This window comes from Heteronotia binoei, chromosome 2, assembly GCF_032191835.1.
Source record: "Heteronotia binoei isolate CCM8104 ecotype False Entrance Well chromosome 2, APGP_CSIRO_Hbin_v1, whole genome shotgun sequence".
Taxonomy (NCBI): Eukaryota; Metazoa; Chordata; class Lepidosauria; order Squamata; family Gekkonidae; genus Heteronotia; species Heteronotia binoei.
The window spans coordinates 200,526,605-200,552,598 of NC_083224.1; the positions used below are offsets into that span (position 1 = coordinate 200,526,605).

General features: G+C 50.4%; 1 protein-coding gene across 1 annotated transcript in view; it reads left to right on the top strand.

Annotated features, from left to right (window-relative positions):
• The window catches only part of LOC132567472 (phospholipid-transporting ATPase ABCA1-like), a 146,893-nt gene extending 131,916 nt beyond the window's left edge, over window positions 1–14,977 (top strand). The window contains exons 48-50 of the mRNA XM_060233147.1: window positions 1,459–1,702; window positions 4,624–4,764; window positions 14,387–14,977. Of these exons, the coding sequence (XP_060089130.1) occupies window positions 1,459–1,702; window positions 4,624–4,764; window positions 14,387–14,977 (976 nt within the window). The remainder of the gene's footprint in view (window positions 1–1,458; window positions 1,703–4,623; window positions 4,765–14,386) is intronic.
• Window positions 14,978–25,994: the final 11,017 nt, after the last annotated feature.

A 25,994-nucleotide genomic window follows, 5' to 3' on the forward strand; every position in this document is an offset into this window, starting at 1 on the left:
AGAGCTCTCCCAGAAGCTGCCCTTTAAGGGACAGAGTCCCAGAGCAGCCTACAATCTCCTTTCCCTTCCTCCCCCGAAACACACACCCTGTGAGGTAGGTGGGGCTGAGAGAGCTCTCCCAGAAGCTGCCCTTTAAGGGACAGAGTCTCAGAGCAGCCTACAATCTCCTTTCCCTTCCTCCCGCACAACAGACACCCCGTGAGGCGAGTGGGGCTGAGAGAGCTCTCCCAGAAGCTGCCCTTTCAAGGACACAGGCTCAGATCGGCCTACAATTTCCTTCCCCTTCCTCCCCCAAAACAGATACCCTGTGAGACAGGTGGGGCTGAGAGAGCTCTCCCAGAAGCTGCCCTTTCAAGGACAGAGTCTCAGAGCGGCCTACAATCGCCTTCCCCTTCCTCCCCCACAACAGACACCCTGTGAGGCAGGTGGGGCTGAGAGAGCTCTCCCAGAAGCTGCCCTTTCAAGGACAGAGGCTCAGAGTGGCCTACAATATCCTTTCCCTTCCTTCCCCATAACAGACACCCTGTGAGGCAGGTAGGGCTGAGAGAGCTCTCCCAGAAGCTGCCCTTTCAAGGACAGAGTCTCAGAGCAGCTTACAATCTCCTTCCCCTTCCTCCCCCTCAACAGACACCCTGTGAGGCTGGTGGTGCTGAGAGAGTTCTTCCAGAAGCTGCCCTTTCAAAGACAGAGGGCGTTTTCGCACTCACCTTCAGCCGGCGCGACCCCCCTCTTCACCGCGCAGGATCTGCGCGGATTTCACACTAAATGCCGCGGAGCAGCCGGAAGAGCCGGAAACTCCCGTCGCAAAAGCCGCGCAAACGGAAACTGCTTTTTGGCGGTTTACGTTTGAGCGGCTTTTGCGCCGGGAGTTTCCAGCTCTTCCGGCTGCTCCGCGGCATTTAGTGTGAAATCCGCGCAGATCCTGCGCGGTGAAGAGGGGGGTCGCGCCGGCTGAAGGTGAGTGCGAAAAAGCCCAGAGTCACAGAGCGGCCTACAATCTCCTTTCCCTTCCTCCCCCACAATAGACAACCTGTGAGGTGGGTGGGGATGAGAGGGCTCTCCCAGAAGCTGCCCTTTCAAAGACAGAGTCTCAGAGCGGCCTACAATCTCCTTTCCCTTCCTCCCCCACAACAGACATCATGTGAGGTGGGTGGGGCTGAGAGGGCTCTCCCAGAAGCTGCCCTTTCAAGGACAGAGTCTCAGAGCGGCCTACAATCTCCTTTCCCTTCCTCCCCCACAACAGACACCTTGTGAGGTGGATGGGGCTGAGAGAGCTCTCATAGAAGCTGCCCTTTCAAGGACAGCTCTGCGAGAGCTATGGCTGATCCAAGACCATTCCAGCAGCTGCAAGTGGAGGAGTGGGGAATCAAACCCAGTTCTCCCAGATAAGAGTCTGCGCACTTAACCACTACACCAAATTGGCTCTCTACTGAAGCCATCTGCACCCTTCTGCCTTAGGTTTGGAGATGGATACACGATCGTGCTCCGGGTCTCTGGGACCGACCCAGATCTGGGTCCCCTGGAGAAGTTCATACGGGACTCCTTCCCCAGCATAGTTCTCAAGGAGAAGCACTACTCCACCCTCCAGTACCAACTGCCATCCCATGGCTGTTCCCTGGCCAAGATCTTTGGCATCCTCTCGGCTCACCAGGGCACCTACCACATTGAGGACTACTCCGTCTCCCAAACCACCCTGGACCAGGTGAGGACTGGGATTCGCCGCTGCGGCAGGAGGCCTTACTTTAAGGGTGTGGGGGCTTGGATCCTCTCTCAGTTCCCAGCTTCCTTGGAGAACCACATTTGCAAGCTTAATTTCTGGAACCACAAGGACAAGTACCTTTTGCAGGAATAAAAAGTTTATCCCAGGGGTGGCCAAACTTGCTTAATGTAAGAGCCACATAGAATAAACATCAGATGTTTGAGAGCCACAAGACATGAACATCCGGTGTTTGAGAGCTGGAAGGGAAAGAAAGAAAGAAAGAAAGAAAGAAAGAAAGAAAGAAAGAAAGAAAGAAAGAAAGAAAGAAAGAAAGAAAGAAAGAAAGAAAGAAAGAAAGATGACGGATGGATGGATTGATGTCGGATGGATGGATGACGGATGGATGACAGATAGATAAATGGATGATGGATAGATAGATAGTAGATGGATGGATGATGGATAGATAGATGGTAGATGGATGGATGGATGGATAGATAGATAGATAGAGAGAGAGAGAGAGAGAAAGAAGAGAGGTGGAAAGAAAGCAATTTTAACTCTAAATGAATTCTCCAAGCTGCCAGATAGCTTGGCTTGGAGAAGTGATTTAAAGAGAGAAATGTCTTTTCCAAGTCAGCCAGTGGGAGCTTCGAGAGCCACACTATATGTGTGAAAGAGCCACATGTGGCTCCTGAGCCACAGTTTGGCCACCCGTTTTATCCCCTCCACCAGGTTCCGTGCTTACATACGGACCTGGACAGAGCTCACCTGAGACTGCCGGCTCTAAAACGCCCCTTCTGCCTTTATGCTAGCAAAATTAACGTAGAGCTGTTTTGCATGTTACTGAACCTGAACCCTGGGATGGCTGCTGAAGGCTGAGTCAAGGCCCGGAAATCTGCAGCAGTCCCAGCTCTCCAGACAGGCCAACCGGCCTGCCTAAATACTCTCTGCTGCTTGCTGCCTTTTGTGTTTTACTTTCTTATGCATACAGCGAAGGGCCAAACTGCCTTGCCCTGCCCTGCCCTGGATGGCCCAGACTGGCCTGCTCTCTCCCCCCTGGTCAGCATTTAGATGGGAGACACCGGAGAAGTCCAGGGTTGTGACGCTGAGGCAGGCAATGGCCGACCACCTCTGAAGGTCTCTTGCAGTGCCTTGAAAACCCCACTGGGGGTTGCTATAAGTCAGCGGGGGTGGGGGGACAACACATGTAGTCCCTGCAGATGCTACAAGGAATAGAAGAAGAATCGCAGATTTATACCCCGCCCTTCTCTCTGAATCAAAGACTTTCTCAGCACTTGATGGTCTTAAAGGTGCTTTCTTTGTTATTTCTCCCATGGGATCCAGGGAACTGGGCAAAGGGGACCAGGAGGGCCTCAGCCAACAGAGAAAACCGAGGTTTTACTCTGTAGCTCCTATGCAATTGAGCAAGCCTGGCAAATCAAGCTGTGATGCAGAAGGAAGCGAGAGAGAGGGAGAAGGAAGCAGATGACAGCCAGGTGCTCAAGGGCCTGATAGGAGCCCTCTGGGGGCCTGATTTGGACCCCCGGCCACATGTTTGACACCCATAGCTTAGAGGGAAGAGAGGAACAAAGACGATCAGGGCCTGCAGACATAGCCCTACAAGGAAAGGCTGAGGGACTGGGGGGGAGGGGGGGACATGAAGAATAGGAGGCTGAGAGGGGACATGATTGCTCTCTTGAAATATTTAAAGGGCTGTCCCTTGGAGGAGAGCAGGGATCTCTTCCTGTTGGCAGCAGAGGAGAGGGTTTAAATTAAGAGCAGGAAGATACCAGCTGGATATTAGGGAAAAACTTCTTTACAGTGGAATCAGCTGGGTAGGGAGGCGGTAAGCTCCTCCTTTGTGGCCATCTTTTAAGCAGTGGTTGGACAAAGACTTGTCAGGGATGCTCTAGGCCAGGGGTGTCAAACATTTGGCCCGGGGGACAATCAGGCGCTCAGAAGGCTCCTGTCAGGCCCCCAAGCGACTGGCTGTCATCTGCTTCCTTCTCCTTCTGCAGCACAGCTTGCTTTGCAAGGCTTGCTCAGTCACACAGAAGCCAAAGAGCAGTGTCTCTTTTTTCTCCATTGGATGAGACTCCTCCCTTGGGGAGGTGACGGGGAGGCAGAGCTTGCTTTCTCAATCGCACAGCAGAGCTACTGAGCCAAACCCCTCTTCCTTCTATTGGCTGAGGCTCCTCCCTCTCCTGGTCCCCTGGGGAAGGAAGGAAAGAGCCAGAGCTTCATTTGCCCACTTCCCTGGATCCCATGGGAGAGCACCTTTAAGACCAATGAGTGCTAATGTTTTAAGCATGTTTTATGTTAAGTTTGTTTTAAAAAATCTTTAATTGCATCTGTGTCTTTTATAAAGTTTATATCTCTATTACCTAATGTTACATAGCTCCACATATGGCCCAGCCCAACAAGGTCTCATTTATGCCAGATCTGGCCCTCATAACAAATGAGTTCGACACCCTTGTTCTAGGCTGATCCTTCACTGAGCAGGGGGTTGGGCTAGATGGCCTCTATGGCTCCTTCCGACTCAATGATTTTGTGGCTGGAGCTCTCCTCCCACCAAGCCACATTCGAAGGCTGCTCAAGCTCTCCTTTATTTTTTTTAAAAAACAGACATTCCCCACAGCTGCTGCGTGTCTGTGGGGAACCTGAGCCGGGTGTGATAAGCCAAGGCCTGTTTTCCAAACCCACTAGTTCAGTCCAAAGTTTGGGGGTGGGGTGGCGTTTACATCTTGTGATAATAGAGCAGGGGTGCCCAACGGTAGCTCTCCAGATGTTTTTGCCTACAACTCCCATCAGCCCCAGCCAGCATGATGGGAGTTGTAGGCAAAAAACATCTGGAGAGCTACCGTTGGGCACCCCTGTAATAGAGCAATTCTTGTCTCTCCTCCTCCCCCCCCCCCATTCCTTTGAAGGTGTTTGTACATTTTGCCAAGGACCAAACCGATGAAGACCATCCTCAGGAAGCCCCCTGTGTGGCCAGCCCAACGAACCCCAGCTGCCATTGGCAAAGGATCACTGGTTTCTTGGAAGATAGAAGTGTGCGAGAGAGCCAAGTCTGAGAGGGGAGGCAGACACCCTGCAACCTGACTCCAGGAACGTGGACTCGCGGCAACCCTTTTGAGCGCCTGTCTCTTTCCACACAAGCTCCCTGAAGGAGCGGGCGCAGAGAATGGACGAGGCTTGAAGCCTTAGAGGACTCCGTTAATGGCTCGGAGCAGCAGAGGGCGTGTTTGTATGTCGAGGCGGTTCTCCTGGGTCAGATTAAAGATCTGCATAGTCCATCCTGCTACAAAAAAAGCCCCACAATATCCCTCCTTACAGATGCACTGATATTTTTTAGACAATCTCTCCCACACACACAATCCTTAAATGTTGGGGGGCATCCTCTGCTACTTGAATCTTTGCTTTTGGTCTTAAGTCATCTGTGAATGTTAATTAATGTTAATTAAGCTTTTCTGGACTGTTACCATCATTATTCCAGAGAAATGTGTAAGGCATGTTGCATTGTGTAAAATGTCTCCGGTTCTCGCGTTTGCGGATGCAACAAAATCCCACCCCTCCGTGAACTTTTAGCCTCTCTTTTGAACAAATATGCTGATTAGCTGGGCCTGACCTAGCTAGATATTTTGGATCTCATTATCCTTTTGCTGTAAACACCCTCCCCCCGCCCCACCCCGTATGTTAACAGCCTGGACCACTGGCAGTGTTCAGAACTCCGCGGCTATAATCTCTGCTTCCTGCTGGCTGGATGGGGGGACAGGAAGCTGCGCTCCCCCCAGATCCCCGCATGTGGGGACAAGTGCCTCCGTCGCCTCGCACCCCCTCCTCCCTTGGTGGTTGCATCGCCCCTCTCTTCTCTTGAGCAACATGTCTTTCTTCTGTTTTCTGAATCAGGAATTTGGTTAAAATACAAAGCGATAATTTTAAAAATGCAATTGTGTTGAATAATATATATTTTAAAAAAACAACCGTGTTTAATACTGCGTCTGCCTGCCTTCTGCTCCAGGACTGAAGAACGGTGTGTCTGTGTCAGTCTATCTCTTGTAGTAGAAAAGAGCAAAAAGTCCAGGAGAACCTGAAAGACAACACAGTTTGTGGCAGGGGGGACAATGGGAGGGTTTCTGGTGTCCTGGCCCCACTGGTGGACCTCCTGATGGCACCTGTTTTTTTTGGCCACTGTATGACACAGAGTGTTGGACTGGATGGGCCATTGGCCTGATCCAACATGGCTTTTCTTATGTTCTTATGTCTGGGGCAGTGATGCTCTGTATTCTTGGTGCTTTTTTGGGGGGGGGGAGGGCACAGTGGGAGGGCTTCTGGTGTCCTGGCTCCCCTGATGGACCTCCTGATGGCACCTGGGTTTTTTGGCCACCGTGTGACACAGTGTTGGACTGGATGGGCCATTGGCCTGATCCAACATGGCTTCTCTTATGTTCTTATGTCTGGGGCAGTGATGCTCTGTATTCTTGGTGCTTGGGGGGCGGGGGCAACAGTGGGAGGGCTTCTAGTGTCCTGGCCCCACTGGTGGACCTCCTGATGGCACCTGGTTTTTTTGTCCACTGTGTGACGCAGAGTGTTGGATTGGATGGGCCACTGGCCTGATCCAACAAGGCCCGAGTACGGGTACTCTGCAGTTTTACCTCTTTCGGCCCGGGGATAATCAGTAGGTTCTTCCCTGCTGACCTCAGTGCTCTCTGGGGTTCGTACGGGGAGAGACGGTCCCTAAGGTAGGCAGGTCCTCGGCCATATAGGGCTTTAAAGGTAATAACCAGCACTTTGTAACGAATACGGTATATAACTGGCAGCCAGTGCAGTTCATGCAGCCCCGGCTGTATGTGCTCCCACTTTGGGGCTAGGATGCCCGTCAGCACCCCCCAGAGGGGCCACTGCTGGGCTGCTCCCCACTCCCCCCCCCACGGCCACTGCCCATCCATAATAGCAGAGCAAAAAATGTGCACGGGGAGGAGAAATGCTGAGAGTGGGCAAGGGAAGAGCATTTTGAAAAGGCATGATGCATACAAGTGCTTGTTTTGACCGGGGCGAGGTGTGTGTGTCTAAAGGTGGCTCTGGGATCCCGAGGATGAATGGTGGTTCCCCTCAGCCACCAGCGCTGGTAGCCACAGATAGACCTCTCCTTCATGCATCTGTCTCACTCCCTTGGGGCCAAGCCCACCTTTGAATCTCTCTCTCTGTCCAGCAGTCTTTTCTTTGGTGCATCCTGAACCTACCAGGTTCTCTCTGTCAGCCCTCTCTAGCCCAGGTGCGCATTTGGTGGAATGGGCTTTGCATATTAGGCCTCACAACCCTGATGTAGCCTGTGGCGGAACCGGCCCGATTCTGCCTTCAGACCTGGTCCCGTCAGCTCCCTATTGAGTCGCCAACTCCTGGAGGGAGCTATTTCTCCTCCTGCCCCTTGGGCTCGCTGCCACCACCTGCTCAGTCTAGGGGTTCAGATTGAGAGGAACAGGACTCCCAATCCCCCTCTCCAGCTGTGAGGCCAGGCCTCAAGGTCCTCTGCCACCCTGCACTTGGGTTTCACAGAGACCTCAGCACTTCTTTGGGGCACCCCTGGAGGATTGGCACCTTATCCAACTGCATGCCTTCCTCCTTCCCAGGGGCCCCCTTCTTAACACAGCGTGGTCTAAAGCGGTCTGGGGATCTATGTGGTCCAGAGATTGACTGCCAGTATTTAAAACAGAAAAAACATTTATTTAAAAGAGAAAAAGATAGGGAAAGAAAAACAAAACAAAAACAGTTGCCTTTAAAAAGTTAGCACAGCACAGCACACGCACAGCAAACAGCATAACAAAATAAAGGTGGTTTTTAAACGCATCGTATTGTCCCTGGTCTACACTTGCCCTGCCTATGAGAATGACTTACTTGGTCTGACTGCCTGGGGCCTCCCAGGCAGGAGCCTCCATTGCTCACCACATGCTCGCTCGAGCGCTGGCTTCCAACTGTAGCCGCAAGATTGCTTCTGACTGGGTGGGTGTCAGAACTTAAGAACTTCAAACGGATCCCATGCTGGGTTACAAAGCTAGGATTTTATTAGAGAGAACTAGGTACTTGGAAGAGACAAGATAACAGTGATGGCGAGAGCCAGCACCAGTACAGTTTTATACACTAAAGCAAACACATCAAAAAACCACAATTCACACCGTTGCGGGCACATCTGTCTTCTCACCATTCACTATCAGTAAGGAGGTTTGCCTCCTCACTCTGAAGGCCACACGGCTTGGCTTCAAAGGGCGCCAGTGTGAGAATGTGCAGAGACACATCATAACTCAGTCTACAGCCCCAAATATTTTGGATACCAATGGGGCAAGGTTAATTACTACATAGGCACTTGAGGTTATGAGGAGGTTACAACATGGAGTCAGTCTGGTTCAGTTACAATTCAAGCCTGAGCAATAGTAAGGTTACCATACAGTGTTGGTTACATTGCAAGGAAGCATTAGCAAAAGTTACAAGTTCTGACATACTGCCCCCCCTAAGCGCCCCCCCCGCCGGGAACCGCCTTGGGCTTGTACGGGTACAGTAGGTGAAATTTTTTCAGCAGTTGCGGTGCAGCTACATCCTGAGATTTGACCCACTCGTCACAGCTCGGGGGAAAGTGTTTCCATCTGATCAAGTAATATAATTGCCCCCGTTTGACTTTGGAGTCCAGAATCTCTTGGACTTCATGGTGACTCTGACCCCTCACTGTCATCGGAGGGGGTGGTGGGGCCCTGGGATGGAATGACGTAGCACCAGGGTCTTTCCGAAGCAAGCTGCAATGAAAAACAGGATGGATTTTGCTTAGAGACTTGGGGAGGTCGAGTTCAACAGTTACCTTGTTTATGACTCTTTTGATTTTGAAGGGCCCTAGGAACTTTAGTGCAAGTTTGCGGCATGTTTGCGGGAGGGGGAGGTTCTTGGTAGATAGAAAGACTGTATCTCCCACCCTCAATTCCCACTCGGGGGAATGTTTCTTATCAAACTGCTTTTTGTATGCCTTTTTTGCTTCCTCCAGATTTTCTTGAATACCCTTCCAACCTTCACGGAGCCCCTCCCACCATTGTTGGCAAGATGTGGGTTCGGCGGGGCTGGCGGGGAGGGTGAGCGTGGGGAACGGTTTGCCCTCGTATCCGTTAATGATTTGGAAGGGGGAAGTTTTGGTAGAGCTGTGAAGGCTGTTGTTATAGCCATATTCCGCAAAAGGGAGAAGGTCTACCCAGTTGGATTGTTGGAAATTAATAAAACAGCGGAGATATTGTTCAAGAAGGCCATTGACTCTCTCTGTCTGTCCGTCCGACTGGGGGTGGTAGGCAGAGCTGAGTCCCTGCTCAATGCCTGCGAGTTTGCAGAACTCCCGCCAGAAGTTGGCAACGAACTGCGTTCCGCGGTCACTAATGACCTTGTCTGGGAAGGAGTGTAGGCGTACGATGTGGGTAAAAAAGAGCTGGGCGAGCTTTTTTGCTGTGGGGAGTTGTTTGCAAGGTATGAAGTGGGCTTGTTTGGAAAAAGTGTCAACCACAACGAGAATGACTGTTTTGCCTTGCGAGGGGGGAAGTTCGACAATGAAATCCATGGAGACTACCGACCAAGGCCGGCTGGCTGTGGGGAGGGGAACGAGGTGGCCGGGGGGTTTCCCCCCCTTCGTTTTGCCATGAGGCAGGTGGGGCAGGTCAGGACGAATTCCGAAACATCTTTTTTGATTTTTGGCCACCAGAATTGTCGTGTGAGCAAGTTGAGTGTTTTCACATAGCCGAAGTGGCCTGCTAGGCGACTAGAATGGCAACGCTCTAGGATTTCTTTACGGAGGGGGCTGGGCACGTAGATTTTCCCATTGTGCAACCAGAGACCATTTTCTCCCTTAGTTAAGTTAGGCGGGAGGTCAGTGTCTAGGTTTGATTCCGTGATGAAGCGGGGCAAAAGGTCTGCGTCTGGGGGGCTGGTTTGTTTCCCGGAGCGGGTGGTAACCCCTCCCGAAATGGCGGAGGGGGGGGCCAGTGAGTCCACCACTTCTTCTCGGAGGCTCTCGTGCTGTGGCATGCGAGAGAGGGCGTCTGCCAAGAAATTTTTTGAGCCCGGGATGTGTTTTAACACAAAGTCAAATTTTGCAAAAAACCCTGCCCACCGGATTTGTTTTGCAGTCATTTTGCGGCGCCCGGTGAGGGCCTCGAGATTCTTGTGATCGGTCCAAATTTCAAAAGGGACCCTTGCCCCTTCTAGCCAGGAGCGCCAGGTTTTGAGGGCAAACATGACTGCAAAGGCTTCCTTGTCCCAGACTGACCAATTCCTTTGCTCGTTTGAAAATTTCCTTGAAATATATGCACAGGGACGGAGCACCCCGTTTTCCCCTTTTTGCATTAATATGGCCCCCACTGCGGCGTCGGAGGCGTCGCATTGGACCACGAAGGGTTTCAATTCGTCGGGGTGTGCCAACACGGGCTCTGAGGTGAAGAGGCGTTTTAGCTCGGTGAAGGCTTTTTGGCAGTCAGGCGTCCACGTTAAGCGTGCGCCTGGCTTTTTTGCCTCTTCAGTTTTCCCCTTGGTTTTTAGGAGTTCAGTTAGGGGAAGCATGACCGTGGCGAACCCCTTGATGAATTCGCGGTAGAAATTTGCGAATCCGATAAAACTTTGGAGCTGTTTGCGGGTCCGAGGGGGTTCCCAATCTAGTACCGCTTGGACCTTTGCCGGGTCCATTGACAGTCCCTCCCCCGACACCCGGAAGCCCAGATAGTCAAGCTCTGTCTTGTGGAATTCACATTTTGCCAGCTTGGCGTACAATTTGTGTTTACAGAGGGTGTTTAACACTTTCCTGACCAATGGCACATGAGATTTGAGGTCTTGTGAATAGATAATGATGTCATCAAGGTACACCACCACCCCCTTATATAGGAAATCCCTCAACACTTCATTTATAAAGTTCATGAACACTCCGGGGGCCCCCTGTAGACCAAACGGCATGACTAGATACTCGAATTGTCCTAGAGGAGTGTTGAAAGCCGTTTTCCATTCGTCCCCCCTCCTTGATGCGGACGCGGAAGTACGCGTCCCGAAGGTCAAGTTTGGTGAATATTTTCCCTTTCGCTACGGTGTTCAATAAGTCTTTTATCAACGGGATCGGGTAGGCGTTGGACATTGAAATCCCGTTTATCGCACGAAAATCTGTGCAAAGTCTAAGCGTCCCGTCCTTCTTCTTTCGGAAGAGGACAGGGGCGGCGTGGGGGGCTGTGGCTGGTCGTATGAACCCACGCTTTAGGTTTTTGTCCAAAAACTTTCGGAGTTCCGCTTTCTCCGCCCAACCCATGGAGTAAAGTTTCGCCTTGGGGAGTTGTTGCCCCGGGATCAGTTCAATGGCGCAATCCGTGGGGCGGTGGGGTGGTAACTCATCTGCTTCCTTTTCGCTAAACGCTAGTCTTAGGTCCCGATACTCCTTGGGAATTGAAGCGACTTCCTCGAGTGTGAGGCAAGCCCGTTCGTTTTGAGGGGGAGCGTGCGGTCCCCATTCGGGGCGCCAGTGGTGGTGTTCGCACCTCCAATCGGGGAATCGGACGATCTGTTCCTCCCACCTTATGTCCGGTTGGTGGCGGGCGAGCCAGGCCGAGCCCACCACCACATCGAAAGAGCAGGAGGGGGCGATTACGAAAGTTTCAATCCCCCAGTGCTCTTCGGTTCCTACCGGGACCGCCTGGGTCTCAAGAGTGCATGGTTCCCCCCTCATGGGTCCCCCGTCCATCTGTTGAAATTGTATCGGTTGCGGTAGGGGCGAGGTGGCTAATCCTAGTGCCTCTACCAAGCGGGGGGTAATCAGGTCTCTATTACACCCTGAGTCGATTAGCGCTCGGGCGTGCATGAACCGCTTTAAGTTTGGATTAAGAAGGCTAACGGCCATAAACAGTAAACCCCCAGAGGCTCTCACCGTGAGGAGTGCCGGCTGTTCCTGGACCTGCTTTGCGGCACCCATTAAAGCAGGTCGCTGTCGTTTCCCGCCGACTCGGTGTCATCCGACTCCTCGGTTGATTCCTCCACGGTCGCCAGGTCGGTGGTAAAATCCTCGTCAGTCGCCAAGGAAGTGGCGACGGAGCCCCGACTGGGCTCCTTCGAGCGGCTACTCTTCTTCTTCTTCGGCCCCGAAGCGGCCGGTTTCGCTGAGGTTGTTCCCGTTTTAACGGGGCAGTTGGCGGCGAGATGATCCGGGTCTCCACACCTGAAGCATTTGCGTGCGGCGGAGGGGGTTGAGGTCGCTGGGGTCTTCCTCCCTTCCGCTTTAGTCGGGGTGTGTTTGGCCCCCTTTTTCCCCAGCTGCTGCCGGCGCATCCCCACGTGTTGGAGATTGGTCTCCACCTCCCCGGCCAGTTGGATCCATCCGACCAGCGTGTCGGGTCTCCCTTGGCTGTAGCAGCGGTCGAGGATGTTTGGGTTCAAGCCATTGCGGAACGCGGTGTATTTCATGACTTCGTTCCATCCCCGGGCCGCCGCACAATAACCCAGGAACTCAGTGGCATACTCGCGAGTAGTGCGGTTGCCTTGCTCGATGCGCTGAAGGGCAGCGATGGCTTTCTCCTCCCGCAGAGGGTCGCCGTACTGGCGGAGCATCGCGTGCAGGAACCCCGCCACGGTTGCTAGTTCGGGCTTCCTTCCCGCGAAGAGCCCTACGTACCACTTGCGGGCCAGGCCCCTCAGTCGGGACGCGATGTGGTATACTCGGCTGGCCTCTGTCGGGTAGTCGGCACCCCAATGGGTGAAGAACGTGTCGAATTGTATCGTGAAGTACTCCACGTCCTCTGCATTCCCGTCGAACGTAATTTTCAGTTCTCTTCCCCTGCCGTCGCCCCCCCCCCCGGAGCCGGGGGCCCCCCTGGGATCGGGGCCTGGGGTGCTGCCGGCGGCGGCACCGGGCCCGGCGGGGCCGGTAGAATCGGGGCGGGTGGCGCCGGTTGCACCGGAACGGGTGGTGCCGGTGGCGCCGGGGCAGGTGGTGCTGATGGCGGCGGAGCCGGGGCGGGCGCCACCGGCGGTGCTGGGACCGGCGGAGCCAGTGGAGCTGGGGCGGGCGCCACCGGCGGTGCTGGGGCCGGCGGAGCCGGTGGAGCTGCGGGCGGCTGCCCCAGCGGCAGCCCTCCAGCCGGGATCCCCAGGACCGCAGTTTGCAGGGTGCGGAGCTGGTCGTAGATCGCGCCCAGGTTCTGCTGCATTTCTTCTGCCATCGACACGCGGGACCTGTGCACGTCATCGTGAATTTCCCGCACCCAGTCGAACAAATCGTTGCGGAGGGTCCGGATCGGGTCGTCCCCACCACGCGGCCCCGAACTTTCTGCTCGATCGTCGTCGCCGTCTCCGGTTCCCCCTTCGCCCAACATGCTTCTGTACCGCTGCTCCGCGGCGTCGATTGCTGCCGTGGACTTCCGCGGGCTCCAGGATCGCGGGGCGGGGAACGCGTCGACCGAGAAGGGCGCCGGGACCTTAATTTTGCGCCTAACCCCCGTCACTTTCGGGTCGAGCGGTGGATCGTCTGTTGGGGTGGTGGGCTCTCCGTTGTCTGGAACTTTTGCCGCCATCGGACCAGGTTTCCAGTTCAGATAAGCCACGAAACAATGGGATCACTGTTATAATGTCAGAACTTAAGAACTTCAAACGGATCCCATGCTGGGTTACAAAGCTAGGATTTTATTAGAGAGAACTAGGTACTTGGAAGAGACGAGATAACAGTGATGGCGAGAGCCAGCACCAGTACAGTTTTATACACTAAAGCAAACACATCAAAAAACCACAATTCACACCGTTGCGGGCACATCTGTCTTCTCACCATTCACTATCAGTAAAGAGGTTTGCCTCCTCACTCTGAAGGCCACACGGCTTGGCTTCAAAGGGCGCCAGTGTGAGAATGTGCAGAGACATATCATAACTCAGTCTACAGCCCCAAATATTTTGGATACCAATGGGGCAAGGTTAATTACTACATAGGCACTTGAGGTTATGAGGAGGTTACAACATGGAGTCAGTCTGGTTCAGTTACAATTCAAGCCTGAGCAATAGTAAGGTTACCATACAGTGTTGGTTACATTGCAAGGAAGCATTAGCAAAAGTTACAAGTTCTGACAGTGGGGGGCACTTTTGCAGGTGCCCCTGCATGCTGATAATGCTCCAACAGGAGGACTTGCATATCTACTACAGTCAGGTTGTCACACTCCAGCTCTTGCTTTGCGCACTCTTCCTGGAGCTGTGGCTTTGTCATCTTCAGGATTTCCAGTTTCTTAGCACGCTCCATCCTAACTAAACTGAACTTTCCCTACTCCAGTTGACCCGAAAAGAAAACAAAACCTCTGTTGCTTCCTCTGGGTGCTTGCACATATCAAAACCCAAAAATGCCTGGCCAATTTGTTCTCATCCCACCGCTGTTTGTTCTCATCCCACCGCTGCCGCCAAGTGTGACGGAACCGGCCCGATTCATCGGGCCGGTTCCGTCACATAGCCAATCCTCCAAGAGCTTACAGGGCTCTTAGTACAGGGCCTATTGTAAGCTCCAGGAGGATTGGCTACATCAGGGGTGTGTGGCCTGATATATAGCCCTGGAACTCCCATTTTTGTAAGAAATAAAAAAAATGCTGGTGGTTTCGGAGTCGATGCTTTCCCAAGGCTGGTTGGCTGGCTCTGCAGTTGGGTTACTTTCCCCGTGTCTCAACTCAGCCACGATCTTGCCAGGCTGGAGTAAATTCGGAGTGCTCGACCACGTGCTTCTGGGAAGGAGCCTCTTTGATGACACTGAACAGACACAAGGGTCTCTCCCAGGAAGAGGTTTTCCTCGCGAAGCCTCCGGAGGCCAAGATGCATTTGGCATACAGCTGCGAGTGGAAGACAGGGCGGAAGAGAACCCCTGTCCTTCCTTCCCGCTGGTCTTGCCGCAACCTGATCGCTTTTACCGCAAGAGCGAGGAGGGAAGCATTCTCAGCGGCCCCCTCTGCCCTGTGTGGTTCTGCATTCGGGGTCCCCAAACCTTTGGAGCCTGCTGGCAGCTTTGGGGTCCTGATGTGGCCTGATGGGTGGAGCCACGAAAGGGATGCTCTGACGTGGCTGCTGCAGCTTCCATTCAGTCACGCGGTGGAGATCCTTGTGCAGCTCTTGGGGCCGCTGCCACCAAAGCCACGTTTCTCCAGATCTGCACAGCCCGTCGGAAGCCTCGCTGGGCAGAAACCTCACCTGGTCCGGCCTGCTTTAGAAAAACACTTGGTGGGCTTTAAGAAAGGTCCACGCTGGGGACCCCTCCTCTCCTTGTTCTGAAGTTTAAAGACAGAAGGGAGATCCACATTTTTTTTAAAAAAGGCTTTGTAATACTTCTCTGTCGGGCAAGTGTTCCAAGGGCTCCAAATGAGGACATCCTTCCCCAACGATGCAGGGCCCAGGCATGATGGAGGGGGCACGGGGCTGCTGCCTTTACTTTCAGCAGGGTCCAGGGATGGCAGAACTCATCCTTGGAGAACTCGGAAGGGGGAAGTGTCTCCTTGTGCAATTGGGGGGTGGGGGGGATGATTGAGGGCAAATCACAGGCCTTCGTTTGCAGCATTGAGATCACTTGTGAAATCCCGTCATGAGCCGCAGTTTGGAGAGGCGAGTGAAATAAACAGCATGGGTGTGTCTCAGGGCTCCCTGATATGGTACCCAAAGTCACCCTGGTGCCTCTTGATCTTTTTCCTGGTGCCGGCCAAGTCTTCTTAGAAAGTGACAGGGCTGGATGAGGCTATTCTCCAGCAAGAATTCTGATGGGCTATGCACATCCGTGCACTAGCTCTCCCTGTCTTTGTCATCTAGACCAGGGATCCCCAACCACTGGTCCGTGGACGGGTCCCGGTCCGTGGCCTGCTAGCAACTGGGCTGCAGAGCAAGGCAGAGCAGCCCCGGACTAAAGAGGCGGTGCAGCCTTGCTCCCCTTGCAGGTGATGCAGTCTCGGAGCGAAGGTACACCACCTCTTTCATCCGCCCTTGTCCAGGGCTGGCAGAAGGGGCAGCGCTGCTGTAACCTTCGCCTACCCCTTCGTTTATAGGCCCCTACTGATCAGCTGATTGGCAGGGGTCTTTAAGTGGGAGGGAGAGGCAGAAACAGTCCCCGTCTCCCCCCCCATTTAAAGACCCGCATGGGGGCAGGGAGGTGGTGTGGGCAGGGGGGAAATCTGGGGTGGCAAAACCCCCAGTGCCGCCTCCTCCACCAGTCTGTGGAAAAATTGTCTTCCATGAAACCGGTCCCTGTGGCAAAAAGATTGGGGGCCGCTGGTCTAGACAGCCATCATATTACCAATTGAATGTTTGGCCTTCTTCTTAAACTGAGAGGGGTTTCAAAAATGTATAATGGAATGTGAGAGCGATGTTCTGTGATCCTCATTCTGACCCCTCTGCTTGTGTTTTCCCCTTATTTTTTTTAATACGAACCCAAAATGCATAGACCACGTAAAATGAGTTGGAGTTACTAAAATGTTTGAGTGCAATTTCAAGATTTATATTAGGATGTAGAAATACTTTTGTTTCCATTGGTATGGGAAATAATTGGGAATTACCACAGAATGGTAAAGCTGCAGTACTGCAGTCTGAGCTCTCTGCTCACGACCTGAGTTCGATCCCGTCGGAAGCTGGTTCAGGTAGCCGGATCCAGGTTGACTCAGCCTTCCAGCCTTCCGAGGTCGGAAAAAGGAGTCCCCAGCTTGCTGTGGGGGGTGGAGTGTAGATGACTGGGGAAGGCAATGGCAAACCACCCCGTAAAAAGTCTGCCGTGAAAACGTCATGCTGCGACGTCACCCCAGAGTCCTAAACTACTGCTGCTTGCACAGGAGACTACCTATTTGTAAAAAAATTGTCACTTTACTCCACTAGATGACACCAAATCACGGCATATATCAGAATGAACCCTCCTGTCTTTAAGAGCTGTAGTTCTACGAAAACCAACATATGGTGGATCTTCATACCCTGCAATTTCAGACAAGAGATGACAATGTTTGTTAAGAATCCTACATGTAGCATAGGCAGGAGGAGTATAATCAAGGGCACACGGTATAATATTTTGCCTGGTTTTAGCACATCTCTTTATTAAGGCGGCTCTTTCTCTCTGACCGGCCTTGAGTCCAGCCTTTTGTACAACCTCCATGGGAAAACTCCATTGTTGCAGGAAGCATTCACTCAACTGTTCACAGTGTTGTCTATAATGAAGGGAATTAGTAGAATTTCTCTTCATTCTGAGAAGCTGGCAAAATGGAAGACTCTCCTTTAAATGCCGTGGGTGGAATGACAAAAAAATGTAAGTATGACCCCCCATCAGTTTCTTTGGAAAGAAGGTTCACTGCTAGTCTGTGCTTTCCTGCGGCTAACAATCATATCTAGAAGCTGAACACTGTCTCTATCAGCCTGACCCGAGTCCTGGCTCACACAGTAGACAACTCGTTCCTCCAGAGTTAGAATGGAGCCAACGTCCACGTGGTGACTGGGGATCTCCACGAATTATATAACCTAGAGCAGGCAGCCTGATGTGGAGACCGAGACCATCCCTGATATTGCTTCCAGGCATGGGGATTCAGCGGTTGACAGCCTGTGAACGTGGAGGCTTTGGCCCCCATGGCTAAGAGCCCCTAAGAGGCCTCTCTTCCATCAGTCTGTCCACCTGACTCTCAAAACCAGCGTGTGCTTGTGGCCGTCACTCTATCCAAAAGCAGTCAATGCCAACATTTAAGGACTGAAATGAAGTGAAATGAGTGAAAATCATGGAGTGAAATGGAGTGAAAAAGGTATTTCATATGGTCTGATGTGAATCTAAGGTTGCCAATCCCAAGGTGGGTGTCAAGACAGAGCTCACGGGTGTAGAAAGGCAAATAAGTATTGAACTCTCTGTGAGTGTTTCTACTAATGCATGTACCCAAACAATTTTATACTAAACAATATTCAAAGTATTCAAAAAAATTACAGAAGATTGTGCAACCTTCTCTCTTTGTTTGTAGAGCTCCACAAGGTCCAAGAAATTCCAAAACAGATTGGACTGCTTCCCAAAACAGATGTGGCTGCAAACAGACTGCTGCTTCTGTCCCATTTCAGCATGTCCTTCTTCAGACAGCTCACCGAAGTGGCTGGCGTGTCATAAAAAATTGATTAAACCATATTTTAACCAATATTTTAAATACATATTTTCTTGAGTCTTATTCAAGGTACTCCCATGTATGCTCACTAAATTATTTCAATAGGCTGTGTTCCTTGTTTCCAATGGATCTGGCTCACACTTCCATTTGCTCTGAGCTTCTCATGAAAGGGCCCGACAAAGAATCCAGAGGAGTCAAGTTTATGAAACCTAACAGTTGTATTCAATAGATTTGGGAGTATACTGGAATGAGATTACTGTTTTACAAAGATCCTGAATTAATTTACAGCTTGTAGCACAGCAAACCTTTAAGGATCCTGTATTAAGTTAGAACTTTTTAACAACCATTTTTACAAGAATTAGTTCACCAAACTTAAGACTTTTAAATGCATCAGACTGGCAGAACTGGAGGTGCCAGCATCTAGTATCAGATTTTTCAATGGTAACAGAACCCAAAAACTTTTTACAGATATCAACACAAGTTTGAAATGGAAAATAGATTGGAGTTGGTATAAGGGAGCGGTCTTTATTTAATGCTTGGCATTCTACAGTATTTCGGAAATGACTCTACTTGAAAAATTAATCACTCTATCTGATGCCTTCCACTGGGGGGGTCGACCCTGTGATAAAAAGTGACTGGAATCTACCCGCTTTTCCTGACTCCCTCCTGTTCTCCTGTTGTGTCTAGGTCTGAGTATGCTACTATAATTCCTATCTTCCCCTGAGGAACTGGTTTCCTCCCTCGATGTATCTGTATCTGAATAGGTTTGCAAGGGATTATCCCACAAGACTCTTTTTGGAGTGGGAGAGGAAAACCACCAGGTATATATATTTCCATCAGCATAGTCCCTAGAGTCCCTATTATATTTCCAAAGATTCTCTGATCTTAATTTGGCTTCAAACTCCTTCAGTTGTTTTCCCATTTCTCTTATTTTATTATCAAATGTGCTTAGGGGACATTGTTCTCTTAGGGAAGTACGGTAATAGCTGAATCTATGTCCTGTTTTAAAGTGGAACCCACCTCTTTACACTTTTTTATTACCAAGAACATCAAATCCTCAGAACATTTATTAAGTATAGCTGCCAAGTCAGACTTGAAGCTATCATCATTCCTAAACATGGCTGGAGGTTTGAAAATCCTTAAACGCTTAGGTATCACATTTGCCTTGCAATATTTACTTAGGAAGGTAGCATGAGACTGGGTTTTGATAAACTACTTCTTTAAGATGCCGCCAGTTTTGCTCAGTATCTTTTTCGGACTCATCTTGAATGTCCTCTAAGTCTGCCAAAATGACATCTTTGTCCTTGGCTGTAAAGGCTAATTTACCAGTTTGTGCCATAACTCTCAGCACAAGTATGTCAAGATAGAGAGCTCACGGGTATAGATAAGCAAATATAGATAGAACACTCCATGAGGGTTTTTACTAATCCAGAGGGGCGGCCCGACGCCCCATGGTGCCCTTGGCAAAGACGCTGCCTGGTGCCCCCCCACAGCACCCCCGCACTGTACCCCCTGTGCCATCCCTCACGACTCCGTGCCCCCGTGCCTCCTCCTCCCTCCCTTACCCATCCATGTCGATTTCAAAGCTGGAATCGCTCACAGTCTGTCAGGACCAGTGTCCTGAAAGGGTGGCCTGCTGTCGTTGACTCCTCCTCGCCACACTTCCTGGATGGGAGAGGAGTCAGCAGCAGTGGGGCTGCCCTTTCAGGACGCTGGTTCTGACAGACTGAGAGTGAGGCCCCCGCTGCATGGTTTTACCTGCCGTTCAAGCAATCCGTGGGGGGGGGGCGTGCTTTAGATTGCCAGAACACAGCGCTAGAGCCGGTTCTGGCTTTGAAATCAACACGGGGGGAGGGAGGGAGGAAGAAAGAGGCGTGGGGGGGCAATCTAGGCGTTTGCATAGGGGAGGGGGGAAGGCCGAATTTGCTGCCCCCGCCTGCTGGCGGCCTAGGCAACTGCCTAGTTTGCCAAGTAGGGGAGGCGTCCCTGCTAATGCATGTACCAAAACAATTTTATACTGAACAACCTCCATGGAAAACCCGGTTGCAGGAAGTATTCACCCAACTGTTCACACTGTTGTCTATAATGAAGGGAATTAGTAGAAATTCTCTTAATTCTGAGAAGCTGGCAAAATGGAAGATTCTCCTTTAAATGCCGTGGGTGGAATGACAAGAAATGTAAGTACGACCCCCTATCAGGAAAAAAGCTTCGCCGCTAGTCTGTGTGCCATCCTGCAGGAAACAGTCATATCCAGAAAAGGAACGCTGTCTCTATCAGCCTGGCCTAGGGTTGCCAAGTCCAGTTCAAGAAATATCTGGGTGGAGCCAGGAGACTTTGGGGGTGGAGCCAGGAGACATTGGGGCGGAGCCAGGAACAAGGGTGTGACAAGCATAACTGAACTCTGAGGGACTTCTGGCCATCACATTTAAAGGGACAGAACACCTTTTTAAATGTCTTCCTTCCATATGAAATAATGAAGGATAGGGGCACCTTATTTTGGGGCTCAAAGAATGGGACCCCTTGGTCCAATCGTTTTGAAACTTGGGAGATATTTTGAGGAGAGTTACTAGATACTATACTGAAAATTTGGTGCCTCTACCTCAAAAAACAGCTCCCCCAGAGCCCCCGAAACCTCCAGATCAATTTCCCAATTCCCCATTATTCAGTTGTGCTTGTCTCAACCTTGTACCTGGCTCCACCCCCAAAGTCTCCTGGCTCCACCCTCAAAGTCCCCAGATATTTCTTGAACTGGACTTGGCAACCCTATCTAAAAGGGAAAGAGGGGATGCTGGGAGATGGAGGCCCTCGAGCAACTCCTAGGCAGGCTTCTCCCTGCCTTCTAGGCCACACTAGGCCTCAGATCATGACACACACACACACACAATCGCACACAACCGATAAGCCCCTCCTCCCTCCCCCAGGAAGAGAAGGCAGGGGGTCCTTCCCCTCCCCCGCCAGGCTTCCTCCAGCCCACCTCAGCAGCAGCAGGTCATTTGCATGCCAGTCTTCCCAGAGTGCATTGTGACAGGACAACAGGCAGGAATGCCTCCGAAAGGGTCTTCCCAGAGTGCATTCTTTCACATCTTGTGGGTCCACTCTGTCTTTCTCTGGCTGAAAGGGGCAGGCCAGCACAACAGAGTCAGGAGACGGGGGAGCCGCGGGAAAGATGCCGCTACTCAGTACCAGTGAGTAGCATCACGAAATAAAAAGCCCTGCCATGACGCTGAATATTTCTTGGAACCAACACAGCTCATCTACAAGCTTGGTCTGAAGTTCGTCATGTTCAGGCTCTGATGCTGGTGACCCTTGTAGTTTCACGTGGTTCACCCTCCCTTGGTTTCTCTTTCATGTTCTTGCTGCGGCTCCATCTACAGAACCACACAGCTTCTAGGTAATGTGAACTTGCAGGCTTGTGCAGAAACCAAACCTTCAGGATGCATAAAACGTGGATTCCGATGTCTCTACACTAATGCACAGAGTATGGGAAACAAACAGGAGGAACTCGAAGTCCTAATAAAGGAAGGAGACTATGACATAATAGGCCTTACTGAAACGTGGTGGGATGACACTCACATCTGGAATATTAGGATTCAGGGGTACAACTTATTTAAAAGGGACAGGCAAATGAGAAAGGGTGGAGGCGTAGCAGTATATATTTGTGAGGAATATACTTGTGAGGTATACACTTGGGAGGAAATAGGTGAATTGGAGCATGGCAGCTCAGTTGAGAGTCTCTGGGTAAAAATAAAAGGAGTAAGAAACAACAGTGATATTATTGTGGGGGTCTGCTAGAGACCGCCAAGTCAGGCAGAGGACTTGGATGAGATACTTCTACAGCAGATTGCAAAGTTCTCCAAAAGAAGGGATACAGTGATCATGGGAGATTTCAATTACCCGGATATCTGTTGGAAGTCCAACTCTGCTAAAAATGAAAAGTCAAATAGATTCCTGACTTGTCTTGCTGACAACTTCCTTTTCCAGAAAGTGAAGAAGGAAACAAGGGGATCTGGTATCTTGGATGTGATTCTTGCCAACAAGGAAGAATTTATTGAAGAAGTGGAAATAGTGGGCACCCTGGGCAGTAGTTTCCATGTGATTTTGGAATTTACAGTCTTAGGGAAGGGAAAAGCTATACGTAGTCAGACTTACAGGTTGGACTTCAGAAAGGCAAACTTTGATAAACTTAGAACTGTGCTGGGTAAAACCCCATGGTCAGAAATACTTAGGAGGAAGGGGGTTCAGGAGAGGTGGGAGTTTCTTAAAAGCGAAATACTGAAAGCGCAATCACAGACGAGTCCTATGAGAAGAAAAAATGGAAAAAGCCTAAAGAAGCCAAAGTGGCTCCATAAACTGCTCTCTGAAGACTTGAGAAATAAAAAAGACTCCTTTAGGAATTGGAAGGAGGGCCTTATGACCAAAGATGAATATAAACAAATCACCAGTGTTTGTAGAGAAAAAGTTAGGAAAGCTAAACCTCAGTATGAGCTTAGACGGGCCAAAGATGCTAAAAACAACAAAAATGGGTTCTTGGAGAACAGGAGAGGTGCCGGAAGATTGGAGGCACGCGAATGTTGTCCCCATCTTCAACAAGAAAAAAAAAGAGGATCCGGGTAACTAGCAACCCGTCAGCTTGACATCTATACCTGGAAAAGTTTTAGAACAAATCATACAGTCGGTCATCATACAGCCGTTCCAGCTTGTCTATATCCGTCTTAAATTGTGGTGCCCAAAACTGAACACAATACTCCAGGTGAGGTCTTACCAGAGCAGAGTAAAGCGATACCATCGCATCACGTGATCTGTACTCTATACTTCTGTTGATACAGCCCTGGACCAAGTGCTGCCCATCAGAGAGAAGACTGACTTTGCTAAGGTCGAGGGCAGGGATGCTGAATTCATTTGTTATGAGGGCCGGATCAGACAGAAATGAGACCTTGTTTGGCCTGGCCTTGTGTGTCATAAAATGTAATGCCAGTGTTTCTTTGAATATGTACAATCTGAAAATAACACTCTTTCTTCATTGCCAAAGAAATATTTGGATTTTATCTTCTATTGCAGGGGTGGCCATGCTGGCTGGGGCTGATGGGAGTTGTAGGCAAAAAACATCTGGGGAGCTACCGTTGGCCACCCCTGTTCCATTGATTTTTTGTCTCTTGGTACTAACTCTTTTAAATAGAAGCACAGACTTGTGCAGGGATTTTATTTATTTATTTGCTTACATGTTTTTCTTATTGCCTAGTGAATATGCATTCTGTACAATAGGTCTGTTTAATTGCTCTCCGTATTGTATGCGGCATCAGTTTTCATATTTTGTCTATTAACATAGGCAATTGTTCTATAATCAAATAAAGTTTTACTTGAAATTTAAAAAAAAAAATGTAATGCCAGGTAGCGGAGATGTAAATTTTATAACAAGACACAGACAAACACAGTTAAAGTTTTTCTTTATACTTAAAAAACATGCTTTAAAAAATAGTGCTCCATTTATACACCGCTGGTGGTCATGCCCAATGCTGCAGTCGTTTTGGGTAGTCTCTCTCTCTCTCTCTCTCTCTCTCTCAGCTTGACTTCGCGAACGAAGATTTAAGAAGGGTGCAATAGTCCACGTCTGCTGCAGGCTCGCTGGTGGCTGACAAGACCAATGCGGGACAGGCAGATCCGGCCACAGTGGCTGCAGGGAAAAGTCTGATTTGGGGTTGGTGCTGTAGCAGTGCGATTCTTCCTCAATCTCCTTTTGTCCTCAAGACCAGCTATGCATGCGTTCTCAAAGGAAGAGACAGCCTGGTGGATGGTGTGCCTCCATGCTTTGCGATCTGAGGCTAGGTCAGACCACTGGTGATGGTTGATGCGACAGGTGCCAAGGGTAGTGATCGTGGCAAAAATCAAGGATAGCACGGGCTATAGTTTACCCTTAAGATCACTTTGCTTGACTGTTGGAAAGGTATTTCTATTACTTCACTCAACAAATCCCTGATATCCTTCTTACTAGCTGCTGCTAAAATGGTGTTGGCTCAGTTTTGGAAATCTCCCAATATTCCACTGGTTAAAGCCTGGTATGCCAAAATCTGGGAGGTCTATGGTATGGACAAGATAGCAGATAGTTTACTCAATACAAACGATTCAGAGGGTAACGAATCTCTGATGTACAAGTGGCTTCCATTTCTTAAATTTTCTTTTGGTCCTGTAGATGAAATGCGTACATACACACCTTGTAGATACTATGACATTATTAACGATGTAATCAAGATGTGAACAAAGTAGTTATCCTTTAATTTAGCTGCCAATTATGTATTTTTGTGTTTTGTTCTTTTGTTTTTATTTTGTGTATATTATCTTTTTGCGGTTTTTGCTTATTCACAAAGAATGATTGGAGATACAGTCATTGATTGCTTTGCATATGTGTTTATTAAGCTCAATAAAGAGTTTTTGAAAATTAAAAAAAAATTAGTGCTCTTGCAATATTTTATTTAGCAGTCTCTGGTAACTTACACCTCTTGCTCTGGATTGCTTCGAAACTTGGAGGCAATGTCTGTGATGTAGCAATGACGTCACTATCTCACACACACACACACACACTTTCCAAAGTTCGGAAGGGCAGCAGGTTCACTTAGAGAGCACTCGCTGCAACACCCCCCCCCCCGATTTTACCTAGGCCTTCCGAGGCTCAGGAGACCTCGGCAAAGTCAGGACAGCAGCGGCGCGACCGCAGAGTGTGGGGAGAGGGGGCGCCTCATGGAACCCCTAGGTCAAGTGGCGCCCTACGTGACCACCTACTTGGCCTACTCCCACGCGCCGGCCTTGGTCCTCTTCTCTGCTGCCCACAGGAACAGCGCCTTGTCCTCCACTAAATGACAGCTCTTTAAAGACTTTAAAAAAGAAAGGGCAATCATGTTCCCCCCTCAACCTCCTCTCCTCCGGAATGAACATTCCCAAGCCCCTCAGCCTGTTCTCATAGAGCTTCTTGGTCTCCGGGCTCCTGATCATCCTCGTCGCTCTCCTCTGCACCCGCTCCATTCTGTCCACATCCTCCAGAACCGCACACAATGCTCCATGTGTGGCCTGACCAATGAAGTGTACAGCAGAACTATGACATCTTGCAATCTGGAAGTTATGCCTCTGTTGATTCACCCCAAGATGGCATTTGCCTTTTCTGTCATTGCATCACACCAGCTGCTCATATTCACTTTATGGTCCACCCATGCCCCAAGATCTTGTTCACACACACTGCTACCCAGAAGTGTATCCCCCATCCAGTATGCTCACTGGGCAAGCCTGTGTGTCCTACTGAAGGTTAACATGCAGGTTTTCCAGGGGGGGCTAACAGAATCTCTCTGCGGCCACTTCCAGTTGGGAAAATGCTGGATGGGGCAGTTGAGTTCCCCTCACACCATAATCCCTGTCCCAACTGACTGGAAAGTTCAGCAGATGTCTAGAGACACACCAGGAGAATGTATTGTGTAGCTTAAAAAGGTAACGGTAGTCCCCTGTGCAAGCACCAGTCGTTTCCAACTCTGGGCTGACGTTGCTTTCACGACGTTGTCACGGCAGACTTTTTACAGAGTGGTTTGCCATTGCCTTTCCCAGTCATCTACACTTCCCCCCCAGCAAGCTGGGGACTCATTTCACCGACCTCAGAAGGATGGAAGGCTGAGTCAACCTGGAGCCGGCTACCTGAACCAGCTTCCGCTGGGATCGAACTCAGGTTGTGAGCAGAGGGCTCCGACTGCAGTACTGCAGCTTTACCACTCTGTGCCACGGGGCTTTTATTGTGTAGCTAGGCCTTCAAAAAACCATGAGAAATGTGAAATTAGAGGTTGGAAATGCATGATTTCGTTGCAGCATTGGTAGTGTTTTAACCAAAGGATGCGGCTGGGGTTGTGATGTGACTCAAAAGACATTCACAGATGGACCTGAGGAGAATCAGGATGTGGTCATAGTTTTGATGCGGTGTTTGCATCCACCAACCAAGGATGGGGCTTTGAGATCATTTGAGGTACATGGACGTGAGAAGTCGACACTGCTGCCAAGAAATGAGACCATTTGGGTTCATTTCCCTGCATCTTGTGTGGGTTTGAAGCCCTCCAGATAACCACCTTACCCTATAAAGGGACAAATCGATGTAGCCTTGGAGCACTTCGTTGCCCGCGGTGGAGAACCCTCTCAGGAGGAAAGGTTGCAACGAGACG